This window comes from Onychomys torridus, chromosome 7 (genome assembly GCF_903995425.1).
Source record: "Onychomys torridus chromosome 7, mOncTor1.1, whole genome shotgun sequence".
NCBI classification, from domain to species: domain Eukaryota; kingdom Metazoa; phylum Chordata; class Mammalia; order Rodentia; family Cricetidae; genus Onychomys; species Onychomys torridus.
The window spans coordinates 69,288,395-69,301,782 of NC_050449.1; the positions used below are offsets into that span (position 1 = coordinate 69,288,395).

The window sequence follows — 13,388 nt, forward strand, 5'->3', positions numbered from 1 at the left end:
AGCCAAAATTCTCAGTTAAGAGTCAAACTCATGCTTAACATATACAATCTCTTCCAGAAACCTTGTTCATAATCTCATAACAGAAATTGTATACCTCTATACCCAAAGGCAGTCATTGGTTTCAAACAGAAGTTTTGGGTTTTCTTTAATCTGCAGATTATAATACCAGTGAACAAAAACAGGCCTGCAAGAAGCATGAGCTCTATGTGAGTTTCCGGGATCTGGGATGGCAGGTAAGATTGTTTAATCTATGTGTTTCTTTTCTGTTTTATCTTAAGTCCTTAGCAAGTCATAGTCTTTGTTAGTAATTGGTCCACTATAATAATCATCTTTGAAGACTATTCAGCATGTGGTGCACACACGTCATTTTCATTTCTTTATTATTATTTCCTTGTTGGAACATAATGAGTTGGGTTTAACTGCCATCTAGGGAAATATAACATTCTTAAATTTAAGAATGGATAAAAGCAATACTGCTCTTTAACTATCTCAAGTCTTTTGTTTTGCATGAGTCAAAGTCTCATTATGCAGCCCAATGTCTGTGAATACTCCCTCTGCCTCAGTGTCCCATGTATTGGGGTTATAGGCATGTATTACCATGCCCTGCATATAATAAACATTTATTAATTAATTTATTTTTGCACACACATGCATGTAAATATCTGTGAGCATGTATTCAAGCCACAAGAGACCATCACCTGTCCTGCCCTATCACTTTCTACCTTTACTCTTTGAAATAGTTATCTCTCACTGAATCTGGAGCTCATTGTCTTTGGGGGTATGCTGGCTGCCAGCAAAGGCCAGTGATTGTCATGTATCTCCTGCTGCAATGTAGAAAATCCTGGGATTATAAGCAAGCATGAAAGACATGCTCTTCACCTCCCAGACTTTTATCTGGGTACTGGGTATCCAAACTCAGGTCCTCATGCTTTCCCATCCAGCTCTTTTACCCACTGAATCATCTCCATAGCACCTGCAGAACTTTTAAGGTAGTATAGATGTCTACATTAGTTACATTAGGATCACAGTTCTGTCTAGGAAATAGAATTTCCAACTATAAAGTTTAAATCATAAGTCAGGATTGCCCAAAATATTTTTCTTTTACTTATAACTCATATTAAACTCAAATGATAGATACACATACAGAAAAGCTGGGATCAGGTGGACTGAGTGCTCCTGATGAAGATGCACCAGCAGTAGCCCAGAAACTCAGTGCTTTTATTATATAAAGTGGGAATGGAGACAAGAAGGGTTAGCTAATCTAGGTGTGTGTGTGTGTGAGTGTGAGTGTGAGTGTGAGTGTGTGTGTGTGTGTGTGTGTGTGTGTGTGTGTGTCTGGAGGGGAGAAAACTCAGGCTGTAGTCATCCTGGAGGAGGAAGCTGCAGTTGATATTTTCTGCACACACTGTCAACATCTGTACTTACTCCAGGGGAAGGCCTTGCCATTCCCAAGAGTCTGAGGCACTGGGGTCTTTGACAAAACCACACTCATGTTAAAACTATACATTCACCCTGGACTTCATCTGCTCTGAATATCTTCCCCTTTCTTATTACTTAGATGTTCAGAGTGTCTTCACTCTTAGTCCCAGGTTTGTTTGCAATGCTCAACGCCAGACTGTAATGATGACAAAGGAGGAACAAACAGCCACCATGTCCAACACAAACAACATGGAAAGCTTTACTAAATTAAAGAGATTGGAGCCTTGAATCTCATCAAGGATCACTTTTGCAATATTAGCTGTGGAGACAATCTGGCCATAAGCCTTTTGCAATTCTAGGCTCTGCAAATGAATTTGGGCCATATCTACAGTATTGTTATTGTGTGTTCAAGCATGCTAGAGGTTGGTGTTAACTAATTCCCAATTATATTTGCTTTCATTATAAGAGCTGCTGTCACACATATGTGTTGGTAAGCTGTGGTAATCAAATCCAGTCTGATATCTGGATGCAACCCTCCTTTATCTACACTGATGTCAGAAATGACCAACTGGTAATATTAAAAAAGTTGGTGACAGATGCCAATTTCCATAGTTCCATATAATATCCTTTGTCTAGCTGGAGACTGGATGAATGCCAAAACACTGTATTATTACTTATGTGGAGCCATTAGTGGTCCATTGAATGACATCAAGGCCACTAACATTATGTGTTTGAGTGGTGTCTAACAAGCAATGTCTTCAGTGAGCATAGCCAGGGACCCACTATGTGCACTACAGTTTCTCAGTGGGGATGGGTGATGACAGCTGTTGTGTTCTATGGAGGCCTCAAATTCTAGGAGTTCTACTTGTTCATGTTTAACATGGGTACCATTCCATAGCAGAATGGCTCTCCAGGTCTCTTTAAGAAAAATGACCTAAGGGGATGATAAAGGAGAAACACATTTGAGTAAAGTCACAGCCCATTTCAAATAGTTGAATGGGGCTCATTAGGACAAAATTGAGGGAATCATTAATATAAACAGGTATGGAAAGATGTGATGAAGCACTGGATGGATAGATAGATCCAGCTGGCTTCACCTTGAACTGGGCTTATCTTCATGGGCATAACACTAGATGTATCAGAAATATAACTGCTGGGTTATTTCTCAACCCTAGGTCTTATGCTCCCTCTTCTAACATTTGGTTTTGATTCTATGGATTAGGTCACCCAAACACAGGAAAGTAGTTAAAACCTTTAATATCTTCCTCCAAATCTCTAGGCCTAAATAAAGTTTGCTGTCAAGGAGTGAGTTTATCTCTCCTTAAACCTTGCTGCGACCCAGACCTAAGGTGCAATTCCACCACAGGTTGGGAGACTGCATCCCCATAGTTCCTTTCCTCAGTATGAGTATCTGGGCATGTCTCCTGAACACAGTCTAAACATTGATGCAGTTGTAATGTTTTTACCCTTTTACCTTATTACTATGGTTCCTCCAAATTCCTTCAGAGCACAAACACCCAACTGTCTCTAGAGCCTGCTCATCCTGTGGTTTACACCCATTGTACACAAATGCTCTCTCCCTTACCTTTCATTGCATACTTGCTCCAGTCACTGTAGTTTTCCCTTGCTTCCCTGATGTGAGTTCCCTGAAGTCAGGGACCCACATTGGATACCACAGGCCTTGGCCTGCAGGGCTTTGGTATTGACCTGATTAGAGTGACTGGGATGAATAAGTGACAGACGTACAAACAGAAAAGGTGGGATCAGATGGGTCATGTGCTCTGATGGAGATGTACCAGCAGCACCCAGGAAACTCAGTGCTTTGTATATACAGATGAAGAAGGAGAGGTGGGCTAACTGATCTTGATAGGGGCGTCTCTGGAGCGGAGCCATCACAGCTACGGTCATTCTGGAGGAGGAAGCTGCAGCTGATATTTTCAGTACATGTTGTCAACATTTATACTTTGACTGGGGGAAGGCTTGCCATTCCTCTGAGCCTGACCCTGGGAAGGCTTTGCCACTCCCATGTGTCTGAGTCACTGGAGTCCTTGACATGGCCATGCTCACATCAACAACACAGATGCACTCAGGACTTCATCGACTCTCTGCATTTTCTGGTTCACTTGAATGCCCCGGAGTTAATCATTTCCAGTTTAAACAATATTTAGAATGCTATTTTGTGATCCTGGTTTTATTCTCAAACACAGAATGATTAATGTATACTTTGTTTTATATACTAACCTCTTGGGAGAAATTGGAAATGACCATTTCTAGTGAAAATATTTAAACTTTTGTTGTAAATGTCAACTAAAAATTAAAGGATGTAGAAGAAGCTGGGATTTTAGAATAATGGTTGGACTAAGAGAGGAACTTATTCAGGTAGAATGTCTCCTGAAGGAGTATCTGTCTTTACCACCACTCATCTGATATTATTTCTCTTGACTTTGTACATTTCAGGATTGGATTATAGCACCAGAAGGGTATGCTGCATTTTATTGTGATGGAGAATGTTCTTTTCCACTTAATGCTCATATGAATGCCACCAACCATGCCATAGTCCAGACTCTGGTATGTTCTATGCTTACGGTATAGAAACTGGTTTATAATACAAACACGGTAGAGGTTTGTTTTAAAGAAAATTTAATTATCAACCTCAAGTTCTTAAATTCCTTTGTAACTTGTAGCTGGGGGTAACAATGGTGGGTACAGTAAGAAATTCAGATTGGTTTAAATCAACAACCCTGGTCTCAGAATTGGGACAAATTCAGCTGGGAAAACTGAAGTATTAAATAAAGTAGCTACTCTGTACAGATTTCATCACTCCACAGTGATTAGCAAGATGAGTTTTAAACTAGAATTCACTAGTCATCTTTGCTAAACATTGAATAACAACTGCATTGAACTTCAGCTGAGAGCTTTTGACATAATTATTTCAAGCAAGTTCTAAATATATATTGGTATTACAGTCATTGAATATAATGTACAAATAGTAGAAAAATTTCTATTGATTTTTCCTTCTCAGTTCTTTTTTTCTGTCATTTTTAAAAAGAAAATTATCTTTTCCTTTTCTTCTTCCATACTTCCAAATATTTGCAGTGATTAATTTTCTAGTAACCTCAACATATTCCTGTGCTCAAGACTGAAATGTTGACTCAGGGATCTATGACTGGATTCCCTTTAATGAACACAATCCAACCTCTCTTGACATATTGATGTAGTAGAGGGTAATCTCTGGAAGATAGCAGTCTCCTAGGAGGTGCACTAGATTATGTTATAGGATTGCTGTGTAGTGTCTGGGTTAACATGAAAACTATGATAATGTATCAAGGAGAAAAAGTAGAGAACACAATTGTAGGACCACAAAGCCCTGATAGAAGTGGAGTTCTTTTGCTGATGGCAGAACAACCCTATCATGCAAGCAAGGCTTATTTATCAACCTTTGCTGCAAACTCTTAGATTTTGTATTTGACCTCCAAAGTTTACCTTTCCCCTCGAATCCATTTAAACTTGAAAGCTGGTGGACAGAGTAGCTAGTTTCTAAATAAGAACTCACATTAATATAATAATATAAACACATATATATATAATATAAAATATAATATATAAATATAAATAGACATATCTAGTACTTGAATTCCTTGATGCTTACCTGGTATCACTCTTGACTTAAAATGCTGTGGACTCTCCTGGCTTGTCTGAAGTGCTTGTCTATGGTGGGTAAGCATGAGTTTTATAAAAAAAAAAAAAATTAGAAATAAAACCAGGGAGAGGAGAATAAAGAAAGAAAATAAACATTTTAATAGTCAGCTACATATAAAATATTCTTTTCACCCAGGCAGTGGTGGTGCATGCCTTTAATTCCAACACTTAGGAGATAGAGTCCATTGGATCTCTGAGTTCGAGGTCAGCTTGGTCTACAGAGTGGATTCCAGGACAGCCAGGGCTACATAGATGGACCTTGTCTCAAAAAACAAACAAACAAACAAAAAAAACCCCACAAATATTCTTTTCATGAGGTAGCCTATTTTAATGACAGTATGTAGAGCATAAAGTTAATTCCTGGGGATAATTAGAGTCAGCAATGCCTCATGTCATCACAAAGATTTCTTATTATGGGTTAGTAATCTTGAGCAATGAGGAGCAGACAGGTTCTGCAAGGGCACTGTTCTTAGACCTCTACTGGTAGACTGAGAAGTATGCTGATGATTCCTCTTGAAGACAGTCATGATCACTATATATGTAGTGACAGAGAGGAACAGCTATTGGTTATGTGCTGAATAGTTTTGTGCCACCTTGACACAAGCTAGAGTCATTTTGGAAGAAGGAATGAGAAAATGTGCCCTGCCCCATTCCCCCCGGGTTGGCCTATGGCTAAGCCAGGAGTACATTTTCTTGATTGATGATTGATGTGGGAGGGCTCAGATCATTGGTCTCCTCTGGGCTGATGGTACTGAGTGCCAACAGGCTGTGCAAGCTGTGGGGAGTAAACCAGAAAGCATCATTTCTCCATGGCCTCTGCCTCAGCTCTTGCCTCCAGACACCTGCCCTGATTTCCTTGGATGATGAACTATAAGTTGTCAGTTGAAATAAACACTTTTCTCTTTAGGTTGTTTTGGTCATGAAGCATCATCACAGCAATAGAAACCCCAACTAAGGCAGCTTAGTTGTGAAATAATGCTACTTGATTTCTCAAAATTCTTGATCTGTTTTTGTTTTTGTTTTTAAAGTAATGATGCCTGACTAAGAAAGCAGAATTTTGCTTTCTTAGATATGTATCCAATATGGCAAAGTTCCCTCAGGCTAAGCATTAATACTGTTTGGAAAAAAATCCTTCGTCAAATACTCCTCTTTCCTTATTTGCTTTTTCTTATAAATACAACATTTGAGTTCTTAAGGCTACAGTCTGGAAGTGGTATCAAAGAGAAAACAAAAAGAAGTCCTCATGTGACATTGGAAGACCTGTTTTCTGTGTTGCATATTATCCTGTTATAGAAGACACATCATTGCAAAGCTCAAGCTCAGAGGGCAAATGTGATTTTAGCATTTGTGGTACTGTGAATATTCTTACATTTGTCCCATGAAGGACGTTGAAAGAGAGGACAGGCATGGTTTTTGTTAAAGAAGAGCATGTTGTGACTAATACGTTCGAAGAATCATTCAAGAACAATTCATTTTGTTTGGAGTGGCTGCTTATTGAGGCTGCCAAGGCCATTGAAACCTGGGGGTTATCAATCATGCCTGTGAGGGTTGTGGGAGATAAAGCTGATGAGGAATATAAACTGCATCTCAAATCCAGAAAAGCTTTCCAACTTTTAGTTTTGTGAGGTCTTTGGAAATTTCAAGTTCATGTGGAGTCATTCTTTTGTCTGATGTTTTTGCTCTCATGCAGGCCTCCTATATCATTTCAGCCAGAACACTGTGAAGCCAAAACTCTAAGAGGCTATGTTTGCTTTTTTGTAGCTCCCTTAAGGCTCATCTTGGGGACTTCCCATAAACTCCTTTGGGGGAAGGGCCAGAGTAGGTGGGAACCATGTTCTGGCTTCTAGCTCAATTATAACTTACAGGCAAACTGCCAGGCTGGTTAAAATGAGTACCAAGCTTTTATTTAACCACTTCACTTTTCCATATAGCTACATTTTTAGTCTTTTAAGGGAATGGATATTCACTTTGCAAACTATCTGGACCCCTTGCTTCAGCGTCAACTTGCATTTTGGCAGTTTTCTAAGGAGTATATGGGGAAAGGAAAATGGTGTTAAACTCCTGTCAGTCCAGAGAAAATTCTATGAAGAAGAGTTGAAATCGTTGCTCTAAAACAAGTACTAGATTCATTTTAGATTTTTATTCTTCTGACATACACTACATCCTGACCACAGCTCCCCCACCCTCCATTCCTCCCAGTCCTTTCCCCTACCTCCCTCTTGACACCATATCAACCCCTCTTCTGTTTCCCTTTAAAAAAGAAAGGCCTCCCAGGGATATCCACCAAACATGGCCTAATGAGACTGGGAACACACCCTCATATCATGGCTGTACATGGCAACCCAGTAGAAGAAAAAGGGTCCTGAGTGCAGGCAAAACAAGAATAGATTTTTATTTCATTGTGGTTTTTAGCTTATCTTCACCATGTAGGAGTAAGAATTGGCACAATGTTTGCGATGCATTGTTTAGCTGTCCTATTACAATATCCTGCAGACTTAAAACTTTCTGTCTGCACTCACTTGAGCCCAAAGCCTCTGTTATTTTTGTAGTGTACACAGAAGATACCCACTCAGTTAAAGCAGGGTAGTGCTAAGTGTCATGTTCTCCCCCCGCCCCGAAAAATTCCACTGAATATTCCACACACAGTTTGCCTTATCTGTTGGGCTGCGTTTCAAGGCCCCAATACTTACTTAGAACAGTTTGATTCTTAGGGCTTGTTGATGGAGAGTACATCCTGTTGAGCAGCCCTCCGATTGCCAGTCATTGCTATTATACACAGGAGTCAGATGGTGAATATGCTTGTCAGATAGTCATGATAGAAGCATTGGATTCTTAAAGCTGTAAATAGAATGTTTACCCCATTTCTCCAAAAGACACATCTTTCCTTTTTACTTGCTTTCTTTTCCAGGTACACCTGATGTTTCCGGACCACGTGCCCAAGCCTTGTTGTGCTCCAACCAAGCTAAATGCCATCTCTGTTCTGTACTTTGACGACAGTTCCAATGTCATTTTGAAGAAATACAGAAACATGGTAGTACGTTCATGTGGCTGCCACTAGAACTAATTGTGGTAATAACAAAACTGATCTGTATTATTTTCATGACTGTAATAAAAAAAAGCAGATAATTGGGGACTTTCTTAAAATCTGCCCAGGTGATTTCATCTCTCTATGTACAATATTATGTATATATACTTTTTATTTATTTGAAAATATATATTCTCTTTTGGATTCCTCACTAGTAAAATCTATTTTAAAGGTTCCTATAATTATATAATAGACTCCTACTCTAACTTTTGATGGGGTGTGCTGAGTCCAGCTTAATTCTATGTCAACATTTTCCCCAATATTATTACAAATAATTTTCTGATATTAAGTAGAACTCCTTTGACAGTTTAATGTTGTTGAAGGGAAATTAATACATTTGGTTATATTGCACCAATGAAAATTAAAATAAAGTATTTAGAAATAAAGTTTTAAAAACTAGCAACCCAAACTAAAAAAACAAAAAACCAAACATTGCTTGGCTAATGGATACTTTCTTTTAGCACTTAAGCTTTATTGGCTAAAGTAAAATGTTGAACTGGATTTGAATAAATAGAGGGTAGGCAGGACACAGGAACTGAAGGACTGCATAATTGTTTGAATTGTTCTCATTAATGGAATTGGTGCAACTCTAGGAGCATGCTGCTTGTTGCTTCTGGGTTAAAGTTTTTTTTTTTTTCTTTGCAAGAAGGTCAAAACTTCAGAAACAGGCTTGAGACTATGTCCACAAGTTTCCAAACCCACACTAAAAAGCACAGTACAACCTTACCTCAGATGAATCTTACCTGGCCATTGTCTAGAACACTGCTGCTACAGTGTTGTTTTTTCCTTGTTTAAAACTTAGTCCAAAGTAAAGAAATATTTGCATGTACTCCATTTCCCTCCCCATATACAGGAGTCACTTCATGCATAAAATGTGTTGGAATGGATGATGCCAACAGAGACATTCCCATTCACTTGCCTTTATAATAGACTTTGCTGGTTGATGTGATGCAAAGGATTTTATTTGGGGTGAAACCATTGAAATTAAACTGAAGGAAAAAAAATAAATCACTGAATGGCTTTGATGGAATTGCCGTTTTAAAGCAACTAAAAGCCATTTTTCATAATTTTCAGAATAAGCTTAGTGCAAACTTGATTTTACAAAGGGATTTTGAAAGCCTTCTTCCAAGCATGAATAAGGACAGTAGGGAAGGTTCTGGAGCATTGTCAAAGTGTGTGTGTATGTGTGTGCGCATGCTCTTCTCTCTTGTGTTAATTTATTTTGTCTTTGTTGAAATGGTTACTGGTAACTAAGGTCTTCAGCACACACTGACTTGTTGAGGAACGGGTCTTCAGGTTGATCACTTTCTGCTGCTGTTAGCTGCATGGTGAGGCTTGTAACAGTTGACTGAAAATATTCGTAAAGCACCATTTCTTAACCATCATCCATAGCCTTTGAACAGAAGTCCACCATTAGGAATTTCCAAACATTGTGGCTTGTTTGTAATTCAGATATTTTACAATTTTTTTAAAAACACAGTTTACAGTATAGAAAATATGTTATTGACTATATTGGGGGATACATTAAGTAATATATTTTTAGTTAATAAGTTAATAGTATATCATTGAGGTTAAGACTAGAGGTTAAGAAATAGAAATCTATTATATTATTCTTTAAATGTGCTACTTGAATGTATGTTTACATTTAAAATATATTAAACTTGTGATGCCAACCTCTTTTTTTTGTGTGTGTGTGTCATAGTTCTTTATTTAAAAATATATAAAATGTAAGTGTATCCTATACTAAAATATTTACCAGTTGTAAAATGTTTTAATTACATGGGTCATTACTTGCTTTCAATTGATAAAGCCCTTTTGTACTTTTCATAGTTAATTGACTATTGAGTGGACAAACACCAGCCTATGAATTATAGTTAAAAAAAATGGTCCAAACAAGGAAACATTTAAAATAGCAAAAATAACCAGAGCGGAAAATAACTTAACTTGTTCTTGCTCATCTAGAACAAAAATAAGAAGGACTATAAGTGGGGCTGCAAACACGGCTCAGTGAAGTGTTCTCATGGAAGCCTGAGGACCTGAGTCCAGTCCCAGTGCCAAGCAGATGTTAATGTGACTTGTAGTGTCAGTGCTGGGAAAGACAGCCAGCCAGTTAACCCAGTCGGTAAGGCTCAGGTCTCAGTGAAAGACCCCATCTCAACAAACAGTGTGGGTGTTTCCTCAGGAAGGACACCTAAGGTTAACTTTTAGCCTTCCCTTGTGTGTGCACACACATACACATGAAAACACATGAGCACATACATGCATGTATACATAGAAACACTCTAATTGACATTGATTTTGTATCTTCCAAAAATTATATGTATGTATACTCATGGTGGTCTCAAATAATTGTCATAAATTCTTAGTGTTAGTGTAGTATTGTTCTAACTATTACCAGAAACAAATAATTGGTTTTAATGGATTTAAGTCATTATAAGTAGTTAGCATGATGACATTTTTGTTTGTGCACTTTAGAAAATTTTCTAAATTTACTTTACATATGTTCTGCTTTGTGCAAGTGCTTTATCCAGTTTGGAAGTAAGAGGACATAAATCATCAATACTCAAGTTTTTAAAAAACTAAGGCTAAAGATTTTACATAGAACTAAAGAAAACAGACTGAAAAACCAAAATTATTTTTCAGCTGAAGAACCATCACTCCATATTCCCTATATCATCATCATCGAACCTGAGCCAGAGCCTCCTGGCAACCTACAGTCTGACAACTGGGATCCCTCAAGACATTCCCAAGGAATAATTAGCTTACACTGCAGTTCTGCTCAGGGCAGAAGAAATCCTCACTCCCAAACATAGGCAAGCACCTCATAACCGTTGAGTCTAGTGCACAATCATTCAAAGTCTGTCTTGAGTTACGTGTTTCCTTATGCTTTCTTCTTGTTCACCCTGTTCGAGGGGAGGAAAGCTGGAAAATTTAAAAGTTAAGAGGGAAGATGCCTCTGCTGATAAAGTATACACATTACTAAGTATACATCTGTGTTTTTATCAAGTTGAAGAAGATGAAAACTGAGGAGAAAATGTGAAAAATTACAAGCAATGCCAGTGTTTTCTCTTATTTAGGTGTAAAACAAGGCCACACTAAGGTGGCTGTTCCAGAAGGGGCATAGGGGCTCAGAAGATGGAGCCCTACAATATTCATTAACATCGTCTGAAAGGCAAGGATCTCAGAGAGGAAAACCAAGAGAACCTGCAGCCTTTACAAATCACAAAAGTTCAGAAAACTAAAACCCCACATCAAGTTTCTCTCCTTACTTTCCATTTTCCTGTAGAGTCAATGTTTGTACACAATGGGGACGGAGATGCACTATATATTCAGTTCTGGAAATTATATAATCATTTATAGAGGAGAGAGAGGGGGGGCGGAGAACAGAACAGTATGTTAAGTGCCTCAAGACCAAGTACTGAAACAGAAGCTAACCTGATGTTTTTAGCAGATTGTAATACTTTGTCCTTTAAACACACTGGGGATACTAATGAATACTGAAATACAGGAGCAGAGAATTTAAATTCTAGATTGTATTCATTTTCCTACCAAAAAAAAATCCCAGAGTAAAAAAGCAAATTTTAAAAATTTGGGGATTTAGCTCAGTGGTAGAGCACTTGCCTAGCAAGCACAAGGCCCTGGGTTTGATCCTCAGCTCAAAAAAAAAAAAAAAAAAAAAAAATTTGAGCCAAAAGATCAATAAGGTGCCTTAAATTACACAGTAATTGTTATCCTTTCCTAAAAAAAACAAACAAAAATAAATCAAACCACACACTTGGTTTCATACATGTATATAAATTTATACTAAAACATGCTCTTGTTCACATGTATTTTTTACTGAAAACAATTTTTAAATTTAAATATATTTTGGTTACATTCTTAAGTCCTAGATCCTCTCCCCACCCCCACCCACCCAACTGTAAATTCCTTCTTAAAAAACGAACAAAACCCAAAAAAAACCCCAAACCAATAAGATAAAATAAAACAACACCCCCAAACCAAACTAAACCAAACCAAACCCCACCAGACTGTAATAAAATCACACACACACACACACACACACGCACGCACGCACGCACGCACACACACACACACACACACACACACACACACACACACGCACCTGCGGAATCCGGTTGTATGGCGGTCAGCTGCTAACATGCAGCTTGACCTGGAGTGCTGATACACCCAGTGTCACTGTGGGGAAACTGATTTTCTTCTCTCAGCAGGTAAAAATGACAGTTCAGTTGTTAAGCTTTACCCTAGTGGCTAGGCATTCACTAATTAATTACTTCATTCATTCTAAAATATAACAAAATACAAAACAAAGACTATCACATCAAGTTGGACAGGAATTCATGGTAAAGTTTCCAGATAAAACCAGAGCAGAAAATCAATACACACCATCTAAACTAGAGTCGAGCATTTTTCTTCCATGAAAAAGTTTGTTAACAACTTTTTAAGCTTTTGTGTTTCTTAGGTAAGTATTCAAACTTGGCTTCTATATTTTCAAAGTACTTAAAGAAATTATTTAAAGGACTAGATATAGCCATGGCATAGCACTTCATTGGCAGAAACAAGGAATGAGCAAAGTTGGCCTTGAGCTATACTATTCTGACAGGTATTTTATACCAGCATGGGGGATATTTGTAATGTGATAAAATGCAGTCCCTTCACACAAATGGAATAGGAAAGGAAGGCAAAGAGATGTGTGTGAAGTGTGCAAAATATTACACTGAGAAACAGAATGGAAAGGGCTCCATATGGCCATATAACATTTAATGCAAATAGACCAAAGTGATCATTGCTGTCTTGCTTATTTTTAAATAAATTGTTTCAGCAAGCATCCACATGCCATGCTATTAAAAAGAAAAATGACTAAAATTTAAAATTATAATAAAGCTGGGGATAAAACAAAGGAACACACAAATATTAGAACAGTATCCACTAAAGGGAAATGGGCTGATTATAGTAATAAAATATATTACAATTTAAAAAAATCTTTACAAGGGGCAGTGAGAGACATTACATCACAGCTTTCAAAGACATTGACTCTTAAAACTTTAATGTGCTCATTACTGTAAAATTGGGGGCTGGAGAGATGGCCCAGTGGTTAAGAGCACTTGTTCCTTTTTCAGAGGATCAGAAACCTGCATCTCTTTTTGGCTGCTCACTACTTCCTATA

The 13,388-nt window shown here is 37.9% G+C and overlaps 1 protein-coding gene across 2 annotated transcripts in view; it reads left to right on the forward strand.

The window, feature by feature from the left end:
- The window catches only part of Bmp5 (bone morphogenetic protein 5), a 124,344-nt gene extending 116,168 nt beyond the window's left edge, over positions 1-8,176 (forward strand). The window contains exons 5-7 of one of the 2 annotated variants that reach the window (XM_036193844.1): positions 157-233; positions 3,877-3,987; positions 8,027-8,176. In XM_036193844.1, the coding sequence (XP_036049737.1) occupies positions 157-233; positions 3,877-3,987; positions 8,027-8,176 (338 nt within the window). The remainder of the gene's footprint in view (positions 1-156; positions 234-3,876; positions 3,988-8,026) is intronic. The other variant, XM_036193845.1, reaches the window with a different exon arrangement.
- Positions 8,177-13,388: the final 5,212 nt, after the last annotated feature.